The 16683-nt window shown below is 38.0% G+C and overlaps 2 protein-coding genes across 6 annotated transcripts; both read left to right on the top strand.

Annotated features, from left to right (window-relative positions):
* Positions 1-60: 60 nt before the first annotated feature.
* Positions 61-10722, top strand: lsm14ab (LSM14A mRNA processing body assembly factor b). 5 transcript variants are annotated; one of them, XM_059565396.1, is made up of 11 exons: positions 61-392; positions 1032-1195; positions 1279-1411; positions 2444-2554; positions 5409-5585; positions 5694-5771; positions 5857-6048; positions 6153-6324; positions 7062-7091; positions 9225-9462; positions 10505-10722. In XM_059565396.1, exons 1-11 carry the CDS (start codon positions 272-274, stop codon positions 10523-10525), a joined length of 1437 nt encoding a protein of 478 aa, XP_059421379.1. In that variant the 5' UTR covers positions 61-271; the 3' UTR covers positions 10526-10722. The 5 variants fall into 5 exon arrangements, with proteins under 5 accessions (XP_059421379.1, XP_059421380.1, XP_059421378.1 ...); XM_059565397.1 differs by having other exon boundaries at positions 63-392; positions 5700-5771; positions 10502-10722; XM_059565395.1 differs by having other exon boundaries at positions 65-392; positions 10502-10722.
* A 2870-nt stretch (positions 10723-13592) lies between these two features.
* Positions 13593-15428, top strand: ss18l2 (ss18, like 2). Its single transcript, XM_059564459.1, has 4 exons — positions 13593-13788; positions 14836-14912; positions 14991-15136; positions 15291-15428. Exons 1-3 carry the CDS (start codon positions 13720-13722, stop codon positions 15094-15096), a joined length of 252 nt encoding a protein of 83 aa, XP_059420442.1. The 5' UTR covers positions 13593-13719; the 3' UTR covers positions 15097-15136; positions 15291-15428.
* Positions 15429-16683: the final 1255 nt, after the last annotated feature.

Genomic DNA, 16683 nt, shown 5'->3' with positions numbered 1-16683 from the left:
TTTAGTTCCCAATCGCAATTCGCATTTTACATAATTCCCAAATCGTACTGAAATCTCGCGATACCACCGTGAGGGAGCGTCGGGGACGCGTTTCCCAGCATGCATCTCGGTTCAGTTCGGAGGAAAATGAATTCGGCCATGTCGTGTTAAATCTCAAGCTGAAACAAAACGATATCGATTTAGCGAAAAGCAGCTTTAAGTCCGATAAAACCGCACGCGCAGAAGATCAAAGGAGTCGAGCAGCCGCGCAGGAGTGACTTCGAGCGGAAAGATGAGCGGAGGGACGCCTTACATCGGCAGCAAGATCAGTCTGATCTCAAAGGCCGAGATCCGATATGAAGGAGTCTTATACACGATCGACACTGAGAACAGCACTGTGGCTCTGGCTAAAGGTACGAACAATAAACACACGCATATACTCACAATTACACTAGATATATATATATATATATATATATATATATATATATATATATATATATACACCTACAGAGGACAAACATAAGAGATTTACACACAAATCAGATATGGGCTGATTAACTGTTAGAGCTGGCCTAATGTAATCAAATACACAGTAAAAGTGAGTGAAGTGACATTCAGCCAAGTATGGTGACCCATACTCAGAATTTGTGCTCTGCGTTTAACCCATCCAAAGTGCACACACACAGAGCAGTGAACACACACACACACACTGTGAACACACACCCGGAGCAGTGGGCAGCCATTTATGCTGCGGCGCCCGGGGAGCAGTTGGGGGTTCGATGCCTTGGTCAAGGGCACCTAAGTCGTGGTATTGAAGGTGGAGAGAGAACTGTACATGCACTCCCCCCACCCACAATTCTTGCCGGCCCGGGACTCGAACTCACAACCTTTCGATTGGGAGTCCGACTCTCTAACCATTAGGCCACGACTACCCCCAGTCATTCTCTCTAAATATACTTGCACCTGATCTAGAGCCCTGGTGAGCAGAATATCTAATGTTGCATGTTGTGTGGGTGTTACAGTTTTCCCCTCTTGGTTTTGTTTTCTAGTGAAGTCCTTTGGCACTGAGGACCGTCCCACGGACCGACCGATCCCTCCTCGAGAGGATGTCTTTGAGTACATCATATTCAGAGGAAGTGACATCAAAGATCTGACGGTGTGCGAGCCGCCCAAACCCACCTGCAACCTTCCTCAGGATCCCGCCATTGTGCAGGTGAGCATCACACATTCAGGTGTATCTGCAGAACAGAAGACAGAGTGATTGTTGACCTGTTTCCTTTTTGTGTTTGTGTGCAGTCTTCTCTGGCATCCAGCGCTGGCCCCACGGCTCCTTCCTTCCAGTCGTACGCCCCGTTCAGTCGGGCCCCATACAGCCAGTTTAGCTCCAGTCCAATGGTCCCCCAGCCGTTGGGAGCGGGGGTCACCGCTGGTGAGTTCACACTCACTCTTGTAGCTTCCAGCATTGAAGACGGTGTTTAGAAGAAAGGCAGATTGTTTGAATCTTTGCCAAATAACACATTGAAATCTCGGAAGTGTTTTAAGGCAAGACGCTACAGGCAAAACCATGCACATGTCAAATTCGATCCACAGCTTTTTTTTTGGACTAATTGAGGAAAAAAAAAACAAGTAAGGTTTACTTTTATTTTCGTCTTCTGGATTTCAATCAGAGTTCATATCTTTAAAGGCTATTCTCTCAAAACCAGTTTTTCTGCTCTTACATACAGCAGCCGTCACAGTTTTATTCATTTCTATCCACCTTTTACAACGCACATGCTGGGAATGTGAAGAATAACAACTTATAGTAAACCGTAAAACTGTTTGCACTATAAACCCCAGCTTATTAAAAATTTACGAACAAATTGAGATAATACATTAAAATAATATGGTAAGACATACATTTTTAATAGCAAGCTGAAAGCCAGTCCCATTTTTTAAGGCAAGAAAAGGGTGGATATTAGTATGGTCTAGTATCTATTAGTTTTTCACCTGTGGTGTCTTGCCTTGTCATTAAATTGTAAACTTCCTTATGACATGGCATAAGAAACAGTGCAAGTTAAGACAATAGATTTACAATATGTTCAATAAGATATACAATATAAATACAATATAAGTGCCTATTTGCATATCAAGTTTGTTTTGAAATGTTTTATATTGCACACACATAATATGTGCCAATAACCAGAGAAAACAAAGTCAATTTATTACCGTTTGAAAACTGTTGTTCAACTTCATTATCAGTCTAGATTTTGCTCTTTTCAGGTCTTTTTGCAAGTCAGTACAGTAACACTTACCTGGAGAGGATTTTTCTTAAACTTTAAAGAAATATTGACAAAGGCAAATTGTCTGAGTGAGCATTGGTTAAACAAGTGGCTCTTATGTAAGCTTCATATGAGGCGTTTCTCTCCGAGTGTGTGATGTGTTAAAGCTCACACTTAAAGTTGTGCACTTCCTCACCTCACAGGAAGCAGCTCAGGTCCTGCGTTCGGTAGCGAGGCGAGCACTAACGCCCCTCTGTCCCAAAGCTCTGCTCTTCCCCCGCGCTCTCGCTCGCTGAGTGCTACCAAACCCGAAGGTAACCGGAGAACCCACGCTTACATGTTAAGAATGGCTTTAGTGTGTTCGTCTTTTGGTAGACAGCATGTGTCTTTGCTGCAACACAGTTTCATGACTCAAGTGTCATACTTCTCTGGTCTGTTTGTAAACTGCGTTCTTTGAAGACAACATGAAATCAGAATAATAATAGATGCAAGCACTATACTTTACCCTTAATGTTTTACCGACATTTTGTGTTGTACGCAATGCAAGGAAAATAGTATAGTATTGACTACATAGCAATCATACCACATTGTACACAATCCAGTCATCAAATCTGAATGGACAAAAGCCCCACTTCTCTGATGCACATTATGCATTGTAAATTCATACAAATGCATTGTAAATTATGCTCATTTCGTGTTGTCTTAAAGGAATAGTTCACGGAAAAATGAACATGTGCTGAAAAAGTACTCCAAGATGTAGATGAGTTTGTTTCTTCATCAGATTTGGAGAAATGTAGTATCGTGCTCACCAAATGATGCTCTGCGGTGAATGGGTGCCGTCAGAATGAGAGTCCAAACAGCTGATAAAAACATCACAAGTAATTCACACCACTCCAGTCCATCATTTCACATCTGGAGAAGTGAAAAGCTGAAGTTAAAGACACTTTTTCCTTTAAACCGTTCCTTCCAGCTAAAATGTGAGTCTTCTATCAAAAATACTGCTTTCTCCTCTGAATCAGGAGAGAAATCTCCACAAATCTTCTAGGTTAAGTCTTCAGCGTATTTTATATGCACTTTGTGTAAGGAACCACGTTATTTACCGTTTTCTGTGACATCGTCAATAACACGTTGCGTCTTGCTTTGGACTTTGGTGAACTTCATGCTTTCTAATCTCATCTCAAATTTTTTTCCCTTTTCATTGCAACTAATCTGCTTATTGTACATATAAATTGTTTATATTAATAACTGTGACCCCACAGTCCCCAATGTCTATCATTTAAACGTTTAAATCTGTCAGTGTCTATATACAGTGTTTGCATATATATATATAGAGAGAGAGAGAGCAATAGTGTGTAGCTCACAGTTACTCATTGCGCGGCTCGTCAAGCTATAACTGGCGGATCGCATAGTAGCTTACAGTATCACACAGCCACTTGCCTTCAGAGCATGTGAGGCGGGAGCAAGCGGGAAGCGAGCGGGTGGATCTTGGACAGAGCGCAGAGCAGCAATTTCAAAAGGACGGTGGACGGAGCGTCGCATTTCCCGCTCCAATTTCGCTCTGCTCACACCACGAGTCTGAAGCATGCTCATTCAAGGCTGACCCTGAATCCATTAGTCTTGCACAGTCATCAACAGTAGACTATTTTCAAGCAAAACTCACTCAATAATGGATTTCAAAAAGTAAAATGAGAATTCATACAGGTGTAGCCTATCAATATAAGTCGCTCCGGAGTAGCCTATAAGGCGCATCGGTCAAAAAATGCGCCATGAAGAAGAAAAAACATATAGGCCTAGCCTCGCACTGGACTATATAAGTCGCATTTATTTAGAAATGTATAAAAAAAAAAAAAAAAAAAATCTTATGGACGGGACAGTTCTCCGTTACGGACGTGAGCGCTCTGACAGCGGCACTAAGACTGCTTTAAAACTTTCACTGAGACCTCAAACAGAAAGCACAAAGCCTGTCTTTAAATTTGATTTCGTTTTGTATTAATTGTATCTTAATTTTTAATCAAGGTTTCATCAACCAATTGTCTGGATTTAATCAGAAGTAAATAGAAAATAGATAACCACGATACGAAGGAGCCGGTGTGAACCTGGACTTTGTCTCATGAATGAACCGAAACTCAGCGTATAGCCTACTTGCCTCACAGACCCGACAAATAGGCTATATATAAAGCTTGAAATGTCTACTTTTAAACAAAACAATTCAAAACGAAAGAAAACAGACTGCTCTCCCTCCCGTATGAAATGTGCATTTCTCTCAGGCGCGTTCACTACTGTGAAGATCACGAGTCCGCATCTTTCTAGCCGACAGACATAAAAAAAAATTAAATGTCTTCTGCTATATTTTACATATTCATAATCATTAATTTTGCCGGTTCGTTGTGACAGCTTTTAGGTGCCCTTAAATGTTACATGAATGCATCAGCACTGAAAACATAGATTTTTTTTTCTTTTGGGGGCATTTTGTTTGACATGCATGCCAGCTTTCACTCATCCCACTTTTAAAGTAAATCTGTTCTTAAACGAAAATGTATTGGCTGTGTTATTTCTTTTTTGTGGGATGTCCAATTTATATGTAGAAATGCACATTTGCAAAGGTGACTTATGTTGTCGTAAAAGTGGCTCGCCTTTTGATTTTGCTCTGCCAATGTGGCTCTTGTGAAAAAAATAGTGAGGATCACTGGTGTAGCTTATTATTGGAAGATATTTAAAGAGAGAGAGACATTGTTAAATTGTATAATAGTGATGATAGATTCCCCGCCCCCTTTTTTTTTTTTTTACATTTTTAAAGTATCTGCACATCCCTGTATACATTGGATTGATTTGAATAACTTAATGTAGTTCAAATGTGCACCAAGCACTAGGAGAATACAATATCATTCAATATTTAATAACTCAGAGTGGAAAACCCGATCGGGACATTCTGGACTCGATGGATTTGTTTCTTACTTCCTGCAGAGGATCCACTGGTGAGCGAGTGATGTTAAATTTGATCAAATCTGTTCCCATGAGGAAACAAACTCACATTTTCAGCAAATTGTCATTAGTGAATGAACTATTTCTTCAGTTCAGATACAGAGCTGCACTGACATTTTCCATCTTCTAACTCTTGTCCACATTGTCGTGTTGTTTTTTGAGTCTGAATTGTGTCCTCTCGTTCAGGTCGTTCGAGCCCATCTCTGGAGCCTTTGAGGAAGACCCCGACCCTGGAGCATGCGGTCCAGACGGCCCCAGTCGCCCCGTCTGCAGCTGCATCCAGTACAGCGAGTCAGAGGAGCTCTGGAGTGAGCCGACCCGCTTTCAACACCCAGAAATCTGCTGAAAACCAGGAACAAAAAGGTGAGAATCAGGGCATTAGAAAATGATAAGCATAAGAGTTTAATGTGCATGTATAGCTGAAAAAGAGTTTTTCACCTGCAGCTATTAATTGTGATATCTGTTGTTCAGCTACAGCGTCTGATGTTCAGAGGGTTCCTCGGCCAGAATCAGACTCAAACAGGCCTGATAACAAACGGCATTCTGGTGGTGAGCCGCTTTAAAACTCCTGTTCTGTGTTTGCATAAACATAATTATAAGCTTAATTTGTGATAACGGTTGTTTCTCTCTCCAGGTGGCGCTCCTCCAGTGAGAAAGGGGCGGGGAAGTGGTGGCGGAGGAGGCGGTCAACATGGGCGGGGCAGGTTTAATGGGCGTAGAGATGGACCAATGAAATTTGAGAAAGACTTTGACTTTGAGAGTGCCAATGCACAGTTCAATAAGGAAGAGATCGACCGCGAGTTCCAAAACAAACTCAAGATTAAAGGTGCAATGTGGGAAAACTGTAGTACATTAACACAAACCGACAGAAATACCTATCATTAAGTTGAATCTTTAATATCAGTTTTATAACGTCACTCTGTGCTGCAGATGAGAAGAGTGAGAAACCGGAGAAGACTCTGAACGGGGAGGAGAAGACGGATTCAGGCGTGGAGACCCAGAACAGTGAAAGCAACGCTGATGAGGAGGATCCTCTGGGACCCAACTGTTACTATGACAAATCCAAGTCCTTCTTCGACAACATCTCATGTGACGACTCCAGGTGAGAACATTTTTAGTAACCTGTTCATTAGGGCTGGGTATCTGCGCAGAATTCATGATTTGATTCGATTCCAATTCACAAAACTCTTGATTCTATACTGATTCGTTTGGAAATAAAGTGTGTATTTTTCTTAAGGAGAAGAAACTTCTCATTTGATAACACAAGTTATATTTAGCAAAGTAAAAAAGTAATTTAGTAAATTGCATACAAAGCAGTTTTTATATTAAAACTAGTTTTTACTTGTAGTTTTCTTTGTTAAATTTTTTGTTTGTTGTTGATTGGGAGGAACTAAAATACATGTTTGTAGTGTTTGTAATGTCTGTAAACACCTAATCAATATAATATAGTACATATAATAGCAAAATGCTTCTCTCTAGAGATATTTTTGTCTCGTTGACTAACGAGCTATGGTAATTGAATGGACATATTATTGATGTCTATAGACAAATTAAAAGAGTACCAAAACGACATTTTGTGACAATTGACAAAATTTTAAAGCTATGACTTTGTTATTTTTACCAGAAGTAACAATATACAGTTTTATTCACACTTCAACTGAAAACAGAAATAGCATATTAGTCCAGCTTTCTGTAAATAAAAAAAGTTTATCATATCTTGTCTGAGCTGGTTCAAACAGGGTGTAAATGCTTTTGAGTGATAGTCATTTGTTGTGGTGAAGTTTAGAAGTAACTGTAAATGAATCATCTAATAGGCGTACGCTCTTCTGTCTTTTCTAGAAAGGAGAAATCTGGAGGTGCTTTTGGAAGGTGCAGTCTTTTTTACATATGTATATAAATGTTTTGAATGTGTTTATGAAGCTACGCTTGTGAATTCTGGGCAGTCAGAGAAATTCAGATGGTGTTGCACAGGATTATTATTTAAGATAGAAATGATTCTTTGTGAGTGGGATCTCTTAAAAAAAAAAAGTTATAATAAAAACCGTTTCAAATATTTAAGTTAATTGGTCAGAAAGTGTTGAAAACCTGCTCAAATAATATATTATATATTATATAATAATATAAAATATATATAATATTTTAGCACTCACTATGCTAATCTTTTTGTATTCTATTTTCTTTTCATTTATTATACAATTATAAAAAAAATACCTTTAACACTAACTTGTAGTGTTGGGCGATATGGTCATTTTTCAGATCGTCATATCGTCAGCCTGTGAGATCGACGATACACGATATTATCGTGGATGGGTGGAGCTAGAGAGAGACTCTTTGTCCTTGTCAAATCATAACTATTGAGTGTTTTAAACCGCGCAGGTGCGCGAGAGAGGCCTATGGAATCACCAATAATCGAAAAAATATACTTTCAAACATACTGATAAACTAACGTTAAATATAAAAATACTGTATTTAAAACAGCTAGTTCATACATAGTCGGACGCAACTGTCATATCTGCGCACGGAAGTTATCAGTCTAAATGTTCTGCAAAATCAGTCAACGGTGAAAATCGATAGTAGATTTCATTTAGAGTCCAGCAGTTTAACACTACTATTGGGCATAAACGAACACGTTAAATATAAAGTATTTAAAACAGGTAAGTTTATATATTTTTGGAGTAAGTTGAGTTGAACTGATGCATCAGTCATACAGCGCTCCGGACCGCGCGCCTCATGACGAGTCTGACGCACCGTCACAGAAACAAGAATGAGATGCAGTCTGTAACTGTGGCATTAAACTCAGTTAGTGAGGGCTCGTTTAATATATTACACATATAAAGGCCGTTCAGATTACTTGTTAAAGTTCAATGAAATACCTTTTATCTGCAGACGATGTACGTCTGTTTGTGGATGGAGACTTTGTAACGGCCGAAACCATGTATTTTGCATGCATCATATTATAGTGCGGAGTGCATGAAAATAATAACAAGGCTGCAGATGGAACTTATTATCCATAGTGGTTCTCACATACTCCTAAGTCATCACCACATAGTGCGTGTTATAAGTTAAGTGATCAGTCTTTAAGAGAAGGACTACGTGAGAACCACTATGGATGATAAATTCGCTCTGCAGCCTTAATTATTTTGTCTTTACTTTATTTGTGACGCCAAGAAAGAGTTAATCTCTCATGTATGAGAAGAGCGCGTTGCAGTGTAGCAGCCATTAAATGTGTGGGACACCAACTCCTCGTTTTCTATCTCTTTCATTTCATGGATTTATGAGTTATCTGAGTCAAAGCGGACAATTTCAGTGACTACAGGCTCTAATCCTCCTGCGCTCGCGCGCGCGCTGTGTGTGTGTGTGTGTGAAATGCGGTGCTGAAGTGAAATAACTGGGCAGTTTGATAGCCGAATTATAATAAGCAGCCTAATAAAAATAAAAATAATAGTTATTATTATTATAATCTAATACATTAATAGGAAAATGAGCCTAATATCGTCTTGATTATCGACAGAGAAATCTGCTTATGTCGATATCTCTGACGATCGTCAATACACAATACTATCGGCACAACCCTACTAGCATGCTCTATTCTTTTTCTATTCTGTTTTCTTTTTATTTATTATATTATTTTAAAGCCCTTGCTTTTAGTTATTACAAACAATTACAAATATTTAAGTTAATTGGTCAAAGTATTGATTAAATAATATAACCGAAGCAACAGAAATGCAGCTTTGTGTTTTCAGGTTCCATTTTAAACGATTAGCTGCCTTCTAATTTTATCACACAGTCACACAATGAAACCTTTCATTACAAATGTATCCATGGCATCTTATAAAGCAGTTGTTTTTTTATATCAGAATCTAAATCTAGCTCACTCCGAGATAAATGTCACGTAAACCTGTTGTAGAGTAGAAAGGTGGATTTCAGGGATTGCATCTTACACAACAGCAGAAGTGAATGACACACTGTTGAATTGCTTTCTGATGTATTTTTGGTTCTCAGGGAGCGGAGGCAGACCTGGGCTGAGGAGAGGAGGATGAACGCCGAGACGTTCGGTATTCCGCTGCGTTACAATCGTGGACGTGGTGGTTTCCGCGGGAGAGGTGGCGGCATGGGCTTCCGCGGGGGTCGCGGGCGAGCGGCTAGCAGGGGCTCGTTCATGCCCTCCCGCGGCGGCGGATTCAGAGGCGGGTTTAGAGGCGGCAGAGGAGGACGAGAGTTCTCTGACTTTGAGTACAGGGTTAGCACTTCCTCTCTTCCCACAGTAATGGACCCTTGTCACATGTTTCTCAGAAGCAGAAATCATGATAGCCAGGTCAACTTCTTTAGTGACGAATGGAAACTGCAACCAATCTTTTTTGCATTCCCATCTGCTCAAATAGCAAAAATCCATGATAGCTTTTTTATGACTTCTCAAATAAGGTTGAGAAAATTTTGTCAGAAGAGAGCTGTTAGAAACTCTCATGCAGCAGCATTAACTAGCTTTCAGTCATTTAAAGACAATATAATAACAAGTTTAGTGTTATATAATTGAAGATTATTTATAAATAAATAACTTTTTCTGGTTTCCTGATGGAAAAGCATTGTCACAATCTGTGTAAAGGGTCCATCTCAATTATTAGGGATCTGTAATGTGTTGTGTAAAACTATTTCAAAATCTTTTCTTGGCAACACTTTAGAATAGGGAACACATATTCACTATTAGCTAAGAGTTATCCCTGCTTATTAATAGTTAGTGAGATATTTGTTCAGTTTAGGTGTGGAGTAGAGATCAAGAGATCCAAAATATGGTATGCTAATAATATGCATGCTAATAAGCAACTAACGAGAATCGATCGTTAAATTAAGTGTTACCCATTTTTGGTCATTCAAATACAATTAGTCAAGAAAGCATACACTGGTTTATTTTGCCAAGGCAACATTTCTCATGTTTGAAAAATAACTAAAATAAAATTAAAGCTACCGGTATTTAAACATGAAAAATGTAATGTTTACGTATGTATATAAAGGCTCATAAAATTGCTAAAACTTTTAATAAAGATAAAACCTTATTAAATATTATAATAGTATATAGAAAATACTAAAATAACACTGGTTGTTGTGACTGTATCATTATCAGCCAATATGATATTGGATATTTTTGGATAGTTTTTACCCCCAAATTAAACACTTTCTACTCTAATAAAATTAGAGTAAAATGATTTAAATCTCTAAATTTAAATGCCTTTCTAATGTTCGTCTCTTCTTGTCCGTGTCTGTGTGCTTGACATTTGTTTCAGAAGGAGAATAAAGTGGCAGCGTAGTCCAACCTAAAAGACCAGATCATCCCAACAGCCAAGAATCTCCGATCATCACGTCTAGATTAACGCTTTGGTTTCGACTCCTGACTAACGGGAACTGCCTCTCTCTGTTTAACACCAGCACAGGCCTCGCCTGCCTTCAGCTGGACACACAGCTTTGAGTTCATGTCCTCTTTTCTTCCTTTTCTAGAAAAAGACATTTGCTGGTTTTTGGAAACGTTCGATCCGCATTCGATACATTCAGAAGGGAGAATGTGTGTACAAGATGCCATCAAACTTCCGTGGAAAGATGATGATTATTATTATCTGGTATTTTCGCATCAACTTTTAGTTCTTTTCGTAATAAACAGAGGAAGGTATTTGATAATATTCAGTTATGTCTACAGAACCCCGCTGATACTGTGAGCACTCCTCAGTCATATAGCTTTATTATGCCATGCGGGTTTTTTTTTGGATCTGTTCTCTAATGTCTTTTGAAGCACCAAAACCCAGTCTAGAGGCTGCGGGGTTTCATGCTCAACCGTCTGATAAACATTGGTGCTTTTGCTTCATTTAGTAGTTTGACATGGTTTGTAGTACTAGTACATTTTTGGTTTTAGTTCATTAGTTTATTTCAGCCCCCAAAAGCGCTTTTTTTTTGGTTGAATAGTGTGGTCAAGCCTGGTTTACGATTGAATGTATTGATGAATTTAACTTCTGTTTTTGTCCTGAAGTCGTCCTCTCTCTGCCACTCAAAACAGTAAGTTTGTTTCACCTTGCTGTTCTTCTCTTTAAAATGTATTTTGATATTTGAGTGCCACTTATTCTTGCCTTTTGATGTCAATTATTTAAATTTAACTAAGAGGGCTTTTTGATATAAACTCAACACAAACTCTGAACAATGAGCCCCATCACTGTTCAATGCCAAGAAAGATCCCGAAACCCTTTAAAAAACAGATTGGATGTCCAAATTGTGTTCATGTGCACTTTAAAGACAAACGACGGCTGTGTAGAGTCACACGTGATGTGCGGTCTATATTTGATGTCATAAAACTCATATACCAGAAAGTGATTTGGTTGAATTGTGCAAGGTTTCTCACAATGTGCAGTATTTCAGTATAGATTCGAGAGGACTGATGCATCGTGTAGCTCTGTAAAAACATTCGACGTCACATTTGAGGCTCAGTCTAAACGGGAGGCGAGTTTCACCTGAATTAAGTGTCCATAATGCTTCAATGAACCCCTCTATTGTGAATAGTTCTGTTTCCTGTTTGATCCACTTGTATGTTGTTGTATGTGAAGTTTGATCCCGTCTCTCCCCTTTGAATGACACCGAAGCACTAGTTCCTGCACTGTTGGATGGGAGGTCATTACTTTTCTGTGTGCTTCATATTTTTAATTTGTGTGTCAGAGATCCAAAGACTGAATTACGGATGACATTTGGAGGAGAATTGCTCTTTTTCGGCGGGTTTATTTTTCTCTCCGTTTCTTAGATTTGGCATAAACTAAGCCACCCCCTTTAAAAGCACTACTAATTGCAACAAGCAGGCAGCTAGTGAAACGCAGTCTGAACGATCACTCGGAACAGGGCATGATGGGAAACCTCTAAACGAGTGGCTGAATTTGGACTGGAGTGAGATCACGCCTGATGCCACGATGAAGTCGAAGCGGACCTTGTGGGAGATATTAAACTGGACAGATGTGCAGAATGTGTCGTGTATTACAGGGTTTCAAACAGGTTTTTATTCAACAAGAGAAATAAATAGTTGTTCAGTATATTCTGTGTGTGTGTGTGTGTGTGCTTGTTTATCATCAATAAACATGTATGCAAACAAAAATAATTAATTAGTAGCATGTGCCAACGATCCAAGTAAAAAAAAAAATTAAAGGGTAACACTTTACAATAAGGTCTCATTTCTTAACACAGTTAATCTAATTAATAATATATATTCGTTTTGAGTTTTACAGGATAATAAAAATAGATGAGCATTTTATCTTTCACATAAAAGCTTCAACTTTTTACTTTGAGAATTAAAAACATTTAATTTATTGGTCGTCTTATAACTTTGTCATAGTATAAAAAAGTTCACAGTGCATTCAATTTAACACAACTTTTGACTTTAAAAAATGTATTACTAAATGTTGAAAATAACATTAATAATGCTGTAGTTGTTCATGTTATCCAATCCAGTATAAAGTGTCAAGTGTTTTAAATGTAATTTATAGGATTTTTTAATACTATTGGGAATATTAAAAAGTATATTAAGAAAATAAATTCTTGATTCTGTAAAAAAATGAGAAAAGTCATGCAACGAGAAAACTAAAATGTTAATGTTCGTTCTATACTCAAAACATGACAGCGATAGGCTAAAATATCACAACAGTTTTATTATTATTAAAGAAAACCTATGAATGTCACTATATTAAAGTAATTAACAACAATTAATTTCCTGATTCGAGAAATTTCAAAACAGTTGCAGAGTGGCCAGATTAATATATATATATATATATATGTATATATATATGTATATGTGTGTGTGTGTGTGTGTAATTTATATTTATACATTAAAAAAATGAATAATTAAACAATTTAATTATATAAATTATAATTATCTTAATTTCTTGTTTGCATTTTCAGCCACATTTTAACAACAATTTTTTAAATCATTCTTATTTTGTTAGATTATAAATGAATTTGAATTTTATTTATTTGAATTTGATATTTATTATTATCTTAAACTATTTTATAATAGCAATTTAAATATATAAATTAAATATCCTGTTTCAAAAGCAGATACTGAGGGGTCAGGTTGAGAAATATACATGTCTAGATCTTAACATTTTAATTCTGTTCTTTTAAACATCTGTAATATTTCTGATCGGTTCTAAGCTGTGGTTTGCTGATTGAGAAACACAGCTCTGTGTAATACATAACCCATATTATGTTTTGGATTTCATATCGCCATATTGATTGGAAAAGGCGTCAGTGCTGAAGTGGCCTGCAGGCGTCAGTAATGAAGCGCGTCAGTAAAGCCTTCGTCGACGTCCAGCAGAAGAAACGCGTCGATCTGTTTAGACGGAGACGGTTTGTTTACCACGCAATAAGATGCTGGAATTCATCAATTTGTTCTTCGGGGTTAGGGATTTCTGAAGCCGTTTCTCTCATCTAACGCTACACAAGCGCGGAGCGTCGGTGCTAAGAACTCGGAGTCTGTAAAATGTCTGTTGTTTTTGTTCCCAAACGGCAGCGCGGAAAAGAGCAAATTAACCAGGAGACAATTCAAAGAGTGAGTGGACGTTTCACTCCTTAATACGGTCACGGCGCGCGCACGCGCACAGTTCGGTTATTTACGAGAAAAATAGAAGCATTCTATAACCAATCTCTCAGCCTCGCGTTTCCGGGAGTGACGGAAGCGCAACGGACGACTAGTTCCGTCACTCAGCGCGGTGTGTGGCGTGTTTTCGGTAACTTACAGAGACGTCTTCTGAAGGTTTTCAACGTCTTCAACTAGAACCGCTCCCGTCGATTCGCAGGTATGGGCGAAGGGATTAAACCGCTGTCCGTTGAGATTTGAAAAATTAATTCGCGCCACTTCTATCTGCTGCAGTGTGAACGCGAAAGTTCCAGAGTCGCGCCTGTTTGTAAATACGCGATCGATTGAAAAAATAATACGCGATTGATAAAAAAAAAAATTGGTATACTTAGAATATAATCATTATTTAATGAGTCAAATCACAAACTCAACATTTAGTATATAATCTTTATTCTTTAAGTGAGAAAACACTCAAACTCAATATAAGTTGTTCTATAAAAACGTTGTGCAGATATACAAGAAGTTAATTTATTGCAAATAAAACCTAAACAAGGGAATCCTCAAGCGGAGTGGAAGATAAAATCATAAACTTAGTATTTATTTATAGAGTTTAAAGACTTCAAATCTAATTAGTGTTGAGAATTGTGTTATCGTAAATTTTAAACGAAAATAAATTACGTTTGATAGTAACTTTTAATTATAGTTCCATTATTTATATTTTTTAAGTGAGTGTTAATAATGTCATAATTGTATATTTAAGGATATAAGGATATTTACATATCCATACTTATTCAACAAATTAAAGACAAAGAGCCTTAAGTCAATTATGAGATATAGAAATGTTAAAGCTACAGTTGTAGAAACAGCCAGTGGAAGAGGCTTTGAAATAATCACGAAGAACTCAATTATATCTCTGGTGCAAAAAAATAAAAATACAATCTTGACCTACAAAATTAGAATGAACATTTGAAGTGTTGAAGTAAAAGTGACTAGCCTACTAACTGGTGTTGTGTTTTCCAGCTGCTGGATGAGAACGATCAGCTGGTGCGATGCATCACTGAGTATCTGCAGAAAGGCCGCGCTACAGAGTGTGTGCAGTGCGTGAGTTTCATCCATCTGTTCTCTTCAGATGCTTTAGTGCATTTATGAAAGCATGTGCTCAATCGTCTCCACAGATACCAGCAGATTCTGCACCGCAACATTGTGTATTTGGGAACCATAGCTGACGCCAGCACAGAGATCCTGCCAGAGACGCAGACCTCAGACGACACCGCCAGTTAGATTTGCTGCTAGAAGGAGTATCACAAATGTTATAATAAATGTGAGTGTACAGGTGTTTGTGTACATTCATATGAGTTAATATAGAATGAAGTCATTTCTGTTTCAAGTGTTGCACCAAACATAATTCGGAAAAAAAAATTCCCTTTGATTACAACTGTAGTTATTGCAATTAAAATTTTGTTTTTTAACCATAGAATCTCTTCTGCTATGAGAAAAGACACTCCGGATGCCCGTTGGGGAACATTGTTTTTCTGCAAATAATTTCATAATGTTTTTATTTCAATGCTTTGTATAATACATGCATTACAATAAACACTTGTACTTTAACATAAGCTGCAAAAGTCTTTCATCACTAGTGATTTAGTCTGAATTTGATGATGCTTTCAGTCATTCAAAGAAGGGTATTTTCAGCTCCTTTTAACATTTTACCATGTTTAAATCCATTCTGCAGTCAATTCTAATCCAATTCCATCTGTATCTACATATATTTACATTTATGCAGTTAGCAGACGCTTTTATCCAAAGCGACTTACAGTACATTCAGGATATATTTTTTTTTCTTACCAGACATATACAGGTGTTTCTCAAATTAGAATGTTGTGAAAAAGTTTCAGTAATTCCACTCAAACTGTGAAACTTGTGTATTAAATAAATTCAATGCACACAGACTGAAGTAAGTCTTTGGTTCTTTTAATTGTGATGATTTTGGCTCACATTTAACAAAAAAAACACCAATTCATGATCTCAACAAATTAGAATACTAAATAAAACCAATTTAAAGAAAAAAACATTTAGTGAGTTGTTGGCCTTCTGCAAATTTTTCATTTACGGTACATGTACTCAATACTTGGTAGGGGCTCCTTTTGCTTGAATTACTGACTCAATTCGGCGTGGCATGGAGGTGCTCAGTCTCTGGCACTGCTGAGGTGGTCTGGAAGCCCAGGTTTCTTTGACAGTGGCCTTCAGCTCATCTGCATTGTTTGGTCTCGTTTCCCATCTTCCTCTTGACAATAGCCCATAGATTCTCTCTGGGGTTCAGGTCTGGTGAACTTTTTTTTTTTTTTTGGTGTTTTTGGCAGTGTAGACAGGTGCCAAATCCTGCTGGAAAATGAAATCAGCATCTTCAAAAAGCTGGTCAACATAAGGAGGCATGAAGTGCTCTAAAATGTCTTGGTAAATGGGAGCAGTGACTTTGGTTTTCAAAAAACACAGACTGTGGAAACGTAACACTGGACTTCAAGCGACTTGGGCTATGAGCTTCTCTACCCTTCCTCCAGACCTTGGTTTCCAAATACAAAACTTGCTCTCGTCTGAAAAGGAGGACTTTGGACCACTGGGCAACAGTCCAGTTCTTCTCCTTAGCCCAGGTAAGACGCCTCTTAACAAGAGAAATAAAAAATTCCAAATTTCTTGACACGTTTCTGTGTGGTGGCTCTTGATGAATTTTCCTTCCACTCAACTTTCTGTTAACATGGTTTGATACAGCACTCTGTGAACAGCCAGCTTCTTTGGCAATGAATGTTTGTGGGTCACCCTCCTTGTGAAGGGTGTCAATGATTGTCTTCTGGACAACTGTCAGATCAGCAG

Source organism: Carassius carassius, chromosome 13 (assembly GCF_963082965.1).
Source record: "Carassius carassius chromosome 13, fCarCar2.1, whole genome shotgun sequence".
In the NCBI taxonomy this organism is placed as follows: Eukaryota; Metazoa; Chordata; class Actinopteri; order Cypriniformes; family Cyprinidae; genus Carassius; species Carassius carassius.
This window is presented reverse-complemented; position numbering and strand designations above follow the sequence as displayed.